This window comes from Sapajus apella, unplaced genomic scaffold (genome assembly GCF_009761245.1).
Source record: "Sapajus apella isolate SASKATOON/1434 unplaced genomic scaffold, GSC_monkey_1.0 scaffold34, whole genome shotgun sequence".
Classification (NCBI taxonomy): domain Eukaryota; kingdom Metazoa; phylum Chordata; class Mammalia; order Primates; family Cebidae; genus Sapajus; species Sapajus apella.
In genome coordinates, this window is record NW_022436974.1 from 124,610 (window position 1) to 140,025 (window position 15,416).

A 15,416-nucleotide genomic window follows, 5' to 3' on the forward strand; every position below is an offset into this window, starting at 1 on the left:
TTTACTTAAATGCTCTCACAATTCTCCTTGTTCACTGTCTCTAAGATTTAAAAAACTCCTTAAAAGACCGTTTTTTCAAGCAGAGACGAGCATGCTTTTGCTTCACTTATTAACATGACATTATGGCTATAATTATATGTGAACATGAGATATATCAAGATTACAGTGACATTCATTCCAAAGCATATCAAAACCATGGGCTTCCACTGAAATGGAAGAAAAGACAACAAACAAGTGCATGTAATTTAAAGGAAAAAGAGGCATTCGCTGTAAAGATATTATCGATACCCTCAGCACTTGATCAGCAAGCCTCCATGTGACCAAATTCAGAATATTCTGATTCTGGGAATTCAGAATCAGAATTTATTTAATTCCCAGTGTTATTTAACATAACACTTCACTCTAATTTTGAAAGTTTTGGTGCTTCCTGGAATTAGTGTTGTTGTTGATGTTTTAAAAAGCCTTTGGGTATTGGACCTGTCAGCTAGTCTCTTCCTTTCCCTCCACATACTGTATGATTGTCCCATAATGGAGTGTTCTCTTTGAATATTCTCTTCTCTCTAAGGAACAGTATTTTATTTGAAACAAGGCCTCCTTAAGCAAACATCATCTCTATACCTACCACCTTCTGGAGAAGCAGTTCCCCAATATTATCTACTATCAATAGTATTTAAAAATAACGCCTCCAGGACGTTCATTAGTGGCTCCCAGTTGCTTCTGCTTTCTCTGAGGCTTTGCTCTGTCAGTTATCGTATCTATGATTAACGTACAATGAAGAACATGGGATCTTAAATGAGACAGTGCAAAATGGACCTTCACAGCATGCCTGGGATATAAACAAGAATTATTATTATACAATTATTATTGTCAAATACCTTCCAGCACCATGTAAACATGCTCAAGCCTCTTCGGAGTGGCTTTTCCCATTTCAGTTCCTCCTTTCAACTCTCTCCTCACAACCCTCTCCTTTATTCCTTCTTCCCCTCACTCCTAACGCTCCAGTCATGCTTTTTGCCACTCCACTGAAACTGTGTCAAAGTCACCTCTTTACAGCTCTATCATTTAGACATTTAAACATGTTATTTATATATAGACATGTATACGCATGCCTACTAATTTTTATGTAGTATATTAAAACATTTCATACTTTACAAATAAGACACACAATTTTTTTTTTTAAAGACAGGGTCCCACTCTGTCACCCAGGCTGGAGTATGGTGATGCAATCACAGGTCATTGTAATCTCAATTTCCCAGAAGAAGGGCACCTTGTCCTAACACGTACGAAGGTACATAATGGACTAACTGTGGCCTTGGACCCACCTAACAAAGGAGAAAGAAGCTAGACAGTATCTGATAGGGAAGATGAAGGAGCTAAGCTTTCACTTACTGCATACTCTGTAATTACGTGAAGCTTCATATGAATTGCATTATTTTCTTTCATATCCTCCCTTCTATCATAAGGGGCACTGTTACTCTCCATTATGTAGATGAGAAAAACTGCAGATTCAAGTAAATTGACAAATAAGGGGCAGAAAAAAAGATTTATACTCAGGTTTATCTTCTGTAAAAAAAAAAAGGTGAAGATGTATTTAATAATCCATGCTCACCCTGGGAATAAGAAATACTCGTTTGGTTTTACAAAAGTTACTGCCTTTCAGATATTTTCAGAGTAGAATGAATAACCATGTTATGAGTTGGGTTAAGAACACCATAGCAAAAAAAATTTTTTAATAAAAAAATAAGAACACCATAACTTGGCTTTCTATCCAAACCACAAAGGGAAGAAGGAAACTTCAACTAAACTACCTGAGACACAAGAAAGCAGCAGAATAAACACAAATATGTCAAAATTAACAGAACTAAAAATTTGAGATACTTGCTTCAGAACCAAATCTTAAAGAACTGGTGGCTTTCAGTTATTTGCCCCCCTTATGCATTAACTGCTAATACAAGGCAATAAAATAGCTTACGTTGTTTTAAAATGGAATATGTCTTCTGTATGAAACTGGAGAGACAATCAACATCACCCATGCTCCAGTTTCTGTAAAAGAGTAATGACTGTTTTCCACAGCAACTTTTACCAATGCATAAGCATTACTCCATGTGCTGTAATTACAGTGTCTCACTCACCTGAGGCCGAATTCATCATATTCTGCTGCACAGGTGGACTGGTGGGGGCTGTAACGTTCATCTGAGACAGCATGGCCTTCCTGGGGTCCTGCCATGTTGTTGTCTGATCGATGTGACTAAGACAAAACAAAACACTGCATTAGGAAACAAATACCAGGTTCCAAAAACAATTCTTATTTGTGGGCTCATAATCAAAGGGTACCAAGTGAGCTCTGTAAAAGCAACAAGTCACAGCATCTCACTGCTCCCACCACCCTCCCTTTGCAACAGACATTTTTCACCCTTAAATCACTCAACTTTCACCCTTTAGATCTTACAAGTGTAACATCTGAAAAGGTTATGCCTGGAATTTTAAGTGAAAGAAAATCATCTTCAACTGTAAGTTAATTATTACTCACTTCTAATGTAAAGGTACAATGTAGTTTGTACACTAAGAGAGAAACTATAAGACTAAAACCCAAGATTAAAAAAAAAAAAAAAATCACATTTATTTTCTCCTAGAGGTGAGAATGCCAAATAATGTAATTTTTAGCCCTTTTTAAAGTAAAACACCACAAAACCCAAAAAATCGTCTTCTTATATACTGCAAAGCCAAAGCAGAATTTAAAACTTCATCTCTAAGTTTTCATTTTCTCCTGTGACTGCTGAATAACATGTTCTTATACAAAGCCCTCTGATATTTGCTGAACATTTTCTACATAACTGTTAACCTACTAATACACATATACATATAGATTTCTTAATATGTAAAGTTGGGAATGAAAACAGCTAAAAATTCTGTGAAATATAAGACTGCAAGGCATCTAGCACATTAAAGCTTTCAATAAGTACTAACTTTTCTTGTAGCAAAGTTTCATTGTTTCAATGAAGAAAAACTTAATATATTATACAAATAAAACTACCTTAAAAAGTACGCTGCATTAATAGCCAGAAGTAATCAAAACTTTATATATAAACCTCTCTTCAGTATAATTTATTACAGCAAAAATTTGAAAGCCACTTAACATTTAATGATAGGGAATTGCTTAAACATGATTACATACGATGGACTGCAAGCAGCTATTGAAAATGTTTTAGAAGACTACATGATATGAAAAATATTAACACAGTTTTAAAAACTAGGTTATAAAACAGTATGTACTCGACAAGGCTAATTGTTTAAAGTGTGTGTGTGTGTTTGTGTAGTGAAAGTATACAGAAAGAATTAATATCAAAATGTTTGGCTAAACATTTTTTTTGGTAGCTAAGTTTCAAATCTGAGTTTTCTCTTCTTTAATAATCCTACTGATAACCATGGAAACAGCAAAGAAATGATATTTTGTACCATTAACTATCCTAAAATGGATATAGACTGCTATCTCACCAATAATTCTATCTTATCACTAATACACTAAGAATCACATTTTCTAGCTAGAATGGGAGTTAAATATGGGAAATTCTTTTTTTTTTTTTTTTTTTTTGAGATGGTCTCACTCCGTAACCCAGGCTGGAGTGCAGGGCTGTGATCTTGGCTCAATGCAATCTCCAACTTCCAAGTTCAAGCAATTCTCATGCCTCAGCCTTCCAAGTAGCTGGGATTACAGGTGTGTGCCACCACACCCAGCTAATTTTTTTGCATTTTTAGTAGAGACGGGGTTTTTCCCATGTTGGCCAGGCTGCTCTTGAACTCCTGACCTAAAGTGATCCACCCACCTCTGGCTCCCAAAGTGCTGGGATTACAGGTGCGAGCCACTGTGCCTGGCCTGGGAGAAAAAAAGATCTACATCTCTTTTAAGGAATAAAGATGCTATTACCTAATTTTCCAACTATAAATACATGCACATGGCTGAGCAGGGAGGCTCACGCCTATAATCCCAGCACTTTGGGAGCCCAAGGTGGATGGATCACGAGGTCAGGAGTTTGAGACCATCCTGGCTAACATGGTGAAACCTTATCTCCACTAAAAATACAAAAATTAGCCGGGCATGGATGCCTGTAATCCCAGCTTCTCAGGAGGCTGAGGCAGGAGAATCGCTTGAACACAGGAGGCAGAGGTTTGTACCAAGATTGTACCACTGTGCTCCAGCCTGGGTTACAGAGTGAAACTGTGTCTCAGAAAAGAAAAAAAAAAAATACATGCGCCCATTTAGATGCCAAAGAAAATGTAGAATAAAATTAACTTGAGAATATTTTGTTAACATTTATTCTATAAGATTAAACCATGAAAAATAAATGCTGTTTTTATCAATTTGCAACAGTATACTGTTGGCCCATGAATGATGCAAGAGTTAGGGGCACCAACCCTCCCACACAGTCAAATATCCACATATAACTTTTTATTCCCAAAAACTTAATTACTGACAGCCTACTGTTGACAGTCCATTATGTTGTATGTTATATACTGTATTCTTACAATAAAGTAAGTTAAAGAAAAGAAAATGTTATTAAGAAAACCACAAAAGGCCAGGCATGGTGGCTCACATCTTTAATTCTAGCACATTGGGAGGCAGAGACAGGTAGATCATTTGAGCTCAGTTTGAGACCAGGCTGGACAACACAGTGAAATCCCATTTCTATGAAAAATATAAAATATGAGCCAGGCATGTGGTGCATACCTGTGGTCCCAGATACTTGGGAGGCTGAGGTGAGAGGATTGCTTGAGCCTAGGAAATAATTACATAACGGGCTGAGATTGTGCCCTGCACTCCAGCCTGGGCAACATAGGGAGGGAGGAGGGGAGGGGAAGAGGAGAGAGAATGTAGGGAGGGGAGGGAAGGAGGAAGAAAAGGGAAGAAAGAAGGGAGAAAGGGAGGGAGGGAGGTAGAGAGGCAGGTAGACAGGCAGGCAGGCGGTAGTCAGGTTACTCTTTCTTCAGGAGTAATCTTTTCCCCAGCTGGCCCACAAAACACCTAATTTCTATCCAACCTTTTAAAGACCCAGATGCTTCCTCCTTTTAAAAGTCTCCTCTGTGGGGGGGAAAAAAAAAGCAAGGCAGATGTATATTAAAATTCCAGCTCTGCCAATGGCAATCTGGATTGCATGGGCAAATTTTATCAATCTACTCCACCTTCAATAAAGCAGGACTGATTTACTTACTTTCCAGAGTTTAAATGATTAAATTCAGTAACATATATAAAAGCAACCAGGACTGTGACTCCTGGTACACAAAAAGCCCTCAAATATTTCATTCCATTGCTAGCCCAATATTTAAAATAGGAAAACTTCATGGTAAATGAGTCATGAGTATGTTTTATTAAAAATGAGACAAGAGTTCAGTTAAGTGAAGATGACAGGTCTAGGTTAAGAGCTTTAACAGGGAGTTTGGTTTTTTTTTTTTTTTTTTTGAGACGGAGTTTCGTTCTTGTTACCCAGGCTGGAGTGCAATGGCGCAATCTCAGCTCACCGCAACCTCCGCCTCCTGGGTTCAGGCAACTCTCCTGCCTCAGCCTCCTGAGCAGCTGGGATTACAGGCACGCGCCACCATGCCCAGCTAATTTTTTGTAGCTTTAGTAGAGACGGGGTTTCACCGTGTTGACCAGCATGGTCTCGATCTCTTGACCTCGTGATCCACCCGCCTCGGCCTCCCAAAGTGCTGGGATTACAGGCTTGAGCCACCGCGCCCGGCTTGGGAGTTTGGTTTTCACTGATAAGTAATGAAGAGATGCGGCAAGCAGACACTGCAGGTTTGAAGGCAAGGAATAGAAATGATAAAAATGTTTCTGGACCACTACTTCAACCTGCAGAGAGCTATCAGCGTAGAGAAAGAATAAACCAGAAACCTGGACATGTGAACAGAGACCCTCTCGCTGCAGGCTGAGCGCTGCACCCTGGGTGCCTGCTGGCCGGCCAGGCTCTGAGGAGCTGTGCGGCACTGCAACCTGCCAGTAAACAAACACCTGGCCTGTCAAAAACAAAAACAAAACCAAAAAACAAAAGAGGGAGAATGAACTAAAAAAGGAACTCAGTAAGTGTAGACATACTGGCTCCTGGGGGAAGAGGAGCAGCGTGATAATTACAAAATAAAATAAAATCTCATTCCTGTAACCAAATGCCTCAAAATATTAACTACTAAAAACCTCTCCATGCAATCAATTTTTATTTAAGCCATAAGATAGTCATCTCTGTCAATATAAACCAAAGCAAATAATAAGCAATATTTATCAGCCAAAGCTCATCCTAATACGTTCTAAGACATGCTTCAAATTATTGGTTGTATGTTTTATTCTCAAATGCTTTATCTATAACCCTTATTTAAGAAACACTGAACAATGTAATCAAAATGCATTTTATAGTAACCAAAACACTGATGACTTTCTTACATTGATCTTCAAAGTTCAGGATGAATTTTATGCTGCTAATTTGTGAAAGCACTAGTAGAAGGTTAGTGCTCAGGTAGGTTAGTAAAATAAACAACTAAAAATAATATACTCAGAAACAGATTAACATTGACACTGATACTGTGATAAAGTTTAGAAACTTCAAAGTATGGTTGCTACCAATTCTTTTGTACCCCTGCTACTCAAAAGTGTGGGCCTTGTCCCAACAGCACTGACCACACCCAGGGGCTAGTCAGAACTGCAGAACCTCAGGTTCCACCCAACCCACTGATGAAGAATCTACAGCTTAATGAGATCCTCTGTACGTTCGTTAAAAGTTTGAGAAGCACTGCCTTAGATACTATTTTGAGATTTGATCACCTACATTGTTTTAAGAATGACAAATGGCTAGAGGGTAAATATTGTGTGTACATGATCGAGCAAAACCACTTATCTGAGTTAAGCATCCTCTGAAACTCTCAATTTATAAAATAATTCGATCTTGGTTAAAATCTACAACTAGTATCAGTAGAATGAAGCTGTTATAAACTTAAACCTAACTATATTTTTTCTTTTGTTCTCTTTTCATAATCCATTTTTGAAATGTTTCTTCTAAACTAAAAAACAAGTAAAACACATTTTTCACAAAATCACAGCAGTGTAATCTTAAATCATTTGTATCTGTGCACAGCTACCTAACAAGCTGATTCCTTCGAAATCTGCTAAGATTTTGTGATGTCAGATGGCACAAATTAGGCGTTAAGAATTTCATATAATCTACAGACGTTATGAATAGAAACTTTTTATGGACACTTCTAATATCATAATTAGAAACTTTAAAAAAATACAGCTGCTAAGTGTTGAAGCCCCTAACACACCTTTACAATCATCTTCATTGTGTTGTAAGAGGAAAAGAGAGCAAAACCCAAACAACGCACTGTTGAAGACAGTGACCTGCTCAGACACTGAATTTTTTCTGATAAGGGTGAACAATAGTAACATGACAAAAACGTGATTTATGTGCCCACATGAGACGTCTGGGCAACCAAATCACCCACTCTCCTGAAGAAAAGTGAGCTTGAATTTAACTATATGTAAGACCACGAAGCCTAGTATCTAATGAGAAATCAAGTGATCAAGTAAAGATTCTTTTTTTATTGAGGAAAATTGACTTTTAGGAAACAATAAGATTAAAACTGGAAAACCAGGGATAATACAAAATGATGTGAAGAATGTTTTAAGCTTCTAATATTGTTGTCAGGCCCTCAAAATACTATGATGGCAGTACTGGGAGTGGGCAGTCAGCCCAGATTTACTGCTCATTTATCAAGCCCATGTTTGTTGTGCAAGTGTTATAGAGTCACATGCTAGAGGCTGTTCCCAAACTAGCTAAACCTACATGCTTAATTGACTCTAGGAACAATGATACATTGTTCAATCTAATCCTTCTATGAGCCACAGTTCCTAAACTACAACTATATGCTTTTTGTATCTGTGTATGTCCACGGTGGACTATTTCTAGAACTTTAAAAATTCAGGGATTATGCATATACAGTTCCTTGACAAGGATGAAACGACTTACACATTTTGCCTCTATGATAATACTGTTTCTGTATTACAAGAAACTAGAATCTTAAATTGAAATTTAAATAATTAAGTTATTACTGAAGGCTGTTAATGAGTTAAAATTATGAACAAGTATGGGCAGAAATACATAAAAGCAAATATGACCACTTATTTTAAGTCTACAAATTGTGTACCTCACTATAATCTGACCCTACAGCTTTAGGTCTGATAAAATTAACATTTATTTGTTCACAAGTATGAAACCAATTTAAATGCAACTTAACCATGCTTGCTGACAAATAAAGTGATGTGCTGACATGCTTATATAACTTCCTTGGGAAATAATTATTCCCTAAGGAAGGGATGAGAATGGACCAGTCATGAGAATAATGCCAAAGCTCAAGGGGAGGCTTCATGAAGCAAACACAGTTCTCTCAATCTTGATCCCAAATGATTTTTATCTAAATTACGTTCAGCAAAATTGAACATCTTTTCCTAATGTCATAGTGACTGAGAACATTCCTCCCAATACTTCAAAAATTGTTTGTCCTGATTTCTTATAAAGAAAATGACAGATGTCAATGAAGTATGAATTGAGAACAAAGACTAGAATTCCAATTATAAGGTCTACCTAGCTCTTTTCATAATAATCACCTTGGGGGGGAAAGAGAAAAAAAAGAGAAATGGCAGAAATAAAAATAAAAATATATTTCAAGGCTGGGTATGGTGTCTCACGTTTGTAATCTCAGCACTTTGGGAGGCCGAGGTGAGCAGATCACCTGAGGTAAGGAGTTGCAGACCAGCCTGGCCAACATGGTGAAACCCCATCTCTATTAAAAATACAAAAATTAGCCAGGCGTATTGGCAGGTGCCTGTAATCCCAGCTACTCAGGAGTCTGAGACAGAAGAATCACTTGAACCCAGGAGGCGGAGGTTGAAGTGAGCTGAGATCGCGCCACTGCATTCTAGCCTGGGCGACAAGGGTGAGATTCCACCTCAAAAAAAAAATTAAAAAATTAGCAGGGAAGACTCATTAGCACCTGGTTATTTTCTTAAATGACAAGTTATTTTAAGAAAATAATTGACCTAGCAATTTTACATTATTTCATAATCTGAGCTCTTTACATACAGTAAGACATTTATTTACTCAAAAGAGCCAAATAGGAATTCAACTTCTTTAAAAAATAGTGGTCTTCTCATATTCTACTGTTTTGTTTAAACTGACATTCCTGAGCAAATGCTATTTTAAATGGAACTACTACATGTTAGATGTCAAAAAGAAGTGAACTTTCTTACACAGGTTAGAGACACTGGAAGTATTATCTTTTTATTTTGTAATTGTCAGTCTAGGCACAGAAGACAGAAAAAAAAAAAACTGTGAAGACGAAACAAATGTGATGGGTACCAACTCTGACCTCCTTTGCCATGACACGACTTCGGAGTAAGGCCCTCAACTAAGCACCAGGAAGGAAGACAGGTTTAGGCAGTCAAACAAAGCTATAATCAGCGTTCTGTGGCCACATCAGACACCAGTGGCTTCCAAATAAGGATCTGTTCAGCTGGCTGGCTCATACGACTACAGTGAGGGAATCTAGTTACAAATGTGGAACTATATTCATTGTATATTTATGGTTACATTCAAATTTTCAACTGTTAACAACATAACAGGGCTTTAGCCCCCCAAAATATTAATACACCACAAGTCTAACAGCCAGGGAAACATTTCCCAAAGGGCAAATCACCAGGAAGAGTAAGGAAAATCTACACTAAACACTGCTTAGCAAAGTGGGCGAATGATCTTCATCAAAAGAAAGTGTATTAAGGAACTTGTAACATGAACAACTGCTGACACCCACTCCTCCTCCAGCCATTTTGATGAAAATAATACAGTCAAGAAACCATCTATATTCTTTACCATGTACTTCTAACAAGTTTGATAACACTACAGAATGTCTTCAATCCTCTAAAAAGATTCATATTGTAAGCTAGTAAAATAACTTGGGGAGGGACCCCAAAACATAACAGAATTTAACTTTTACATATTCTATACATAATGTATGTCAAATAATGAGATGGTTTCTATTCAAATAAATATTAAGCATACAGTCTTACTTAGTCTTAACTATTGATTAAATGACACAAAAAATCTACTTTGATATTTCATTATTCGCTAGATGTCATTTTAGGAAATATTACTTAGATAACTTTGAAACTTTGGTAATGCTTTCAGGGCTTCCACAATCAGAAGAGAGGGCTGGATAGTGGTGGAAAGGCACTAAAGTCATTAAAGTATGAATTGAGAACAAAGACTAGATTTATTTAAGTTGGAAGTCAGGTTACCCAATCTCGGTGAAGTAATTTGACTTTTCTGAGCCCCGGCTTTAGCAGCTGTGATATATAACAGGCCACCACTAAACAAGAAGAAATACTTCACTTATTGATTATTTACTGTGTTGTGCAAAACAAAATATGTTATCCATGTAACCATTTTTAAAGTAAATAAAATAGTATCTGATGTCAACACTTTTCAGTCTTTTGGCTCACATGTCTACTGAGAGGGAATCATAGCTACAAACCTGAAACCATATTCATTGCATATTTATGGCAACATTCAAGTTTTCAACTGTTAGTAACACATCTGGGGTTAAATTACCAATAAGTAACAAATTAATTTAAAGGAAGTTAGGGAACCCTTGGCTACATTAAGATTACTGGTGACAATAATAAATTAATGAATAAATTTTACATATAGGACTATGACAGATATTAAGGTGGTTTACCAGATCTGTGGATTTCATATGGGGCAAAAGAGTGGTAGGATTCTTTCAATCATGGCCAAAAATTCTTGCAACAGTCACCCATCATTTTTCCATCCATTAATTTTTCTTTGTACGATTATAACATGCTGTGTTCTCTCTGTATATAGGTATATAGACACATACATATATATACATACATGCATGTTTAATTTTTTTTTTAAATGAATGCTAGACACTCATACAAATCAAGCTTTCAGGACTGTCTTACTTAGAAGAGTCAGCAGTCCTTCAAAACCAAATTATAAATACAGATTAAATGTCTCCCTTCTGTCTCCTCTGGATTTAACATGTTTACAGAGAGAGCGCAAGAGAGCACAGCGTGGTATAACCATACAAAAATACTTTAAATTCCCTAGTTCACCAGAATCAGATCATTTGTTCAGGCTGAAAACTAGGATTCAACTTGCTTTCTGTTAAGCTGCAACTGAAATGTGATCCTGTCAGTGAAAACACAGCTTTCTTCTTTGATCCTCTCAAGTTAAATGACTATGAAATTCCATTATACTATGAAATATATTATCACCTTTTTGAGGGGGATTTTTATGGATATTGGTAGAAAATGTTACTAATAGTCACAGTCATGGTCATTAAAGAGAAATTAATAAAAACGTTATACTGTAAAGTACTTATTAAGTAACATGAACACTTAGAGACTGCTTCCATCTATGAGAACCATGCTAGCAGGTTGGATCTTTAGTGTTACATGAGGATTACTCAGAGAATGATTTTACAGGTTTCTAGGTCTTACGGATTTTTTTTTTTTTTTAAGAGTTCCTCTATATGGAGAGAAACATTCTTCTAGTCTCCCATTAAGATGTCAAATGTCTAGCAGCTCACTAAGAATAAACTCAAGCTCTGGGAATCTAAAAAGTTAGCAAAAAGACTGTTTATTAAATTGGAAGAAAGGTAATTGAGTACAGCAAATACATTAGGCGTTTCACTGAAATTATTTTAAAAATTCTTCCAATAACTAAAAAACTTAATAATTACTGAAAAAAGGTTCCTGAAGCAGAACTCAGTTTGGTTATCCACAGAACTCACTTCATTGAATTTCTAATTCACATATAATAAACACATAGAAAATAACGGATATTTTAATGATACATCAGAAAACACTATTGGATTTTAAGGTGAGAAGGTTGACATACCTAAGAATTATAAAAGAGAGATTATTTCTCTGCTATCTTTTTTTTTAAAGAAGAGACAAGCCAGGCGCGGTGGCTCAAGCCTGTAATCTCAGCACTTTGGGAGGCCGAGGCGGGTGGATCATGAGGTCAAGAGATCGAGACCATCCTGGTCAACACGGTGAAACCCCATCTCTACTAAAGATACAAAAAATTAGCTGGGCATGGTGGCGCGTGCCTGTAATCCCAGCTACTCAGGAGGCTGAGGCAGGAGAATTGCCTGAACCCAGGAGGCGGAGGTTGCGGTGAGCCGAGATCGCGCCATTGCACTCCAGCCTGGGTAACAAGAGGGAAACTCCGTCCCAAATAAAAAAAAGAAGAGACATAACTCTATACATGTACGAGTTTTCATAAAATGTTTTGTCCACTACAACTGTGGCGGGGAGGAGCAGTGGTAGAGTGGGCAGTGACTTTTGCCATCTGTGAATCACTCGTATCTGTGATACTGTGGAAAATTTTGGTCACTATTGCTCAAGACTGACATAATGCAACCACTAAAGAAAAGATGAACTATGAAGATGGCTTAAGGGACGGAACAAAGACCAGGCCTAATTGTAATTGAAACACCTCAGTCTATAAAAATGAAGTCCATGTGGAGATAAGATTAAAATCTTAAGAGAAAAGGAAAATTCAAAAGCTCTCAAAATATAAAAAACACTTCACACCTAAAAGGATCTTCACCCATAGATCACTATTTCATGTCTCCTTCAATTCCTTTCCCATCCCCACTCCTCACCCGTCAAGTCTTTGAGGCCAGCTCAAATGTCCAATTTTAGGAAGGTTTCCCTGAGCTCTCTCAGCCTCCACACAGCAGTTAATAGATGCAATGCTCTTCTCCTATGTTTTCGAGGAAAAACCCAGAATACCTGTATTTCCAAAATAGGCTGTTAAGTTCCCCTTTAATTATCCAAAGACAGCACAACTTACTTCTAGTAATTGATGCACACACTAAAATAAATTTAGATTATTTAGTTATGTCCAGGCATAATCTGAATTTTTGAAACAATAGTGTAACCTTCTGAATGGCTTCATCTGGTGATTTAGCAAATAAAAATAATAGAATTGCTGAAATCGAAGGGCAACTTACACAGAAGAGTATAACGTTAGAAGGAAACTTGGAGACCACCTGACCAACGGTTTCATTTTATACACAAAGAAATGGACACAACTGTGTCCATAATGGGACTAAAACACATATTTTCAGACTCACAGAGTAGCTCGGCTTTCCCTAGACAAAATCCAGACTTAACCTCTCAGATCAACAAAGCTGTCTACAGAGGCCAGAGTGAAAGGTGTATTGCCAGTGTCTTACCTGTCACTTGTCCAAAAGCTGCTAACATCGGGGTCACTGGTAGAAGCCGCATCTATGATTGCTTTCATGTCAATGACTCAGAGGTTGAAAAACAACACACTACAAAGCTGTTTGATCAGCATCTTTAGTTGGCTTTTCATTAGCCAGGTAAGAAATGGTTACTAAAGGCTCAATGTGAACCACATTGAATGCAGTAATAGTTCACTTATCCAGGTCATCAATAAAAACAGTATAGGCCAAAAGTTTCTTCACAGATAAGTGAAAGGACCTCTTCATTTAGATGCCCAGGTGCTTGGTATTTCCTATTAACTAATGTTTCTAATCTGCTGTCTTAAATTATGGGGAAAACATCTGGCAATTACACTGAAGCCTCTTCTGTTTATTCCTAGATACACAACTGTGTTCAATAAGGTCGTTTGGCCTCAGTTAACTGCGCTGTGATACACAGCTTATGAAATGAGTGCTCTTCTCAACCTTGTAGCCCAACCCTCCCTGACTCTATACATGACAGAATTAAAACTCATAATGGTCACTCAACCATGCCTGAGATGACGGCACTAATGGGTGGTAGAGGCAGAACTAGAACTCAAGTCTCCTGTCAATCAGTTTCTCTTGCCACAATTCCAATCCTACCCATACAACATAAAAACCACACTAAACCTAAGCCAAACAATATTATCCAAGCTACAGTTTGTTTAAAGCACTTACTGAACACCTATTAAGTGTCAAGTACTGCTAACATCAAAATATACACACACACACACACACACACACACACACACTCTCTCTCTCTCTCTCTCTCTCTCTCTCTCTCTCTCTCTCTCTCTACATAGTCCCTAACCTGGAGGAGCTTATCTTCTAGTGGGAAAGCTCCATAAAGACAAAACTTGAACATAAAATGAGAGAGAGAGCAGCTTAGGGTGTTTACGGAAAGGTTCTTGGTACAACCTAGCAATACAGAGGACGACACATAAAGGTGACAGCTTCTGAATAGAGTGCGGAATAATCTATAAAATTAGCTAGCTGGAGAGGCTGGAGAAGCATTCTTGAAAGAAAGACAAAGGGGAAGCATGGGCTAAATTACAGAGGTGTGATTTCTGTACCACTTAAATGAGAGAACCCAAGTACAATTCAACTAAACCCCTCTGGCTGAAAAAAGACTAAACATGATTGTACCAACCAAGTACGTCTCCAAACTTTGCCAAATGTACCCAGGAAGAAAAGAGACAAAAATCATCTCTTGTTGATAAGTACTGTTCTACTCTTAAGAATAAAGACCATGGGTAGACGTGGTGGCTCACACCTGTAATCCCAGCACTTTGGGAGGCAGAGGCAGGTGGATGCCGAGGTCAGGAGTTCGAGACCAGTCTGACCAACATAGTGAAAGCCCATCTCTATTAAAAAAAAAAAAAAAAAAAAAAATAGCTGGGTGTTGTGGTGTGTGCCTGTAACCCCAGCTATTCAGGAGGCTGAGGCAGGAGAATTGCATGAACCCGGGAGGCAGAGGTTGAAGCAAGCCGAGATCGTGCCATTGTACTCCAGCCCAGGAGACAGTGCAAGGCTCTGTCTCAAAAATAAATAAATACATACATACATACCATGTTCTATTAATCTTTGTACCTCTAGCCTGTAACAGAGTCCCTTCTATGTTCAATAGTGTTGCTTAAACTCAACTGTCAAGATAATTGTATAACTAACATGTAATATTAAAATTTATCATTTAACAAATACAGGCTAATAGATATATATTATAAAATAGAAGGATAAAAAATAAATAGATCTAGGATTATTTGACTCACCAAAATCAAGAATGTCTACACTTAAGAGTATACAGGGACTACATACATATACTATTAACAGCCATAGTTCAATTTCCATTGCTATAGTCACTGCACCCTGCCCTTTTTTACCTTCTAAATTCAAGATAGTAATCATAGTGAAAACTGTGAATCCTTATTGTTTTGTTTTTTTTGGTTTTTCTTTTTTTTTTTTTTTTTGGTGATTTATGAGGAATTTAGAACCTAGCTGAATTGGGAGGCCAGAAGTTCAAGATCAGCCTAGGCAACAAAGCGAGACCCTATGCCCACAAAAAATTTAAAGATGAATCA

At 37.4% G+C, this 15,416-nt stretch overlaps 1 protein-coding gene across 12 annotated transcripts in view; it reads right to left on the bottom strand.

Moving 5' to 3' along the window:
• YAP1 (Yes1 associated transcriptional regulator) overlaps nucleotides 1-15,416 on the bottom strand; it is a 131,196-nt gene that overhangs the window by 69,163 nt on the left and 46,617 nt on the right. For all 12 annotated transcript variants that reach the window (XM_032295680.1, XM_032295689.1, XM_032295685.1 and 9 more), the window contains exon 3: nucleotides 2,133-2,248. In XM_032295680.1, coding sequence (XP_032151571.1) covers nucleotides 2,133-2,248 — 116 coding nt within the window. The remainder of the gene's footprint in view (nucleotides 1-2,132; nucleotides 2,249-15,416) is intronic.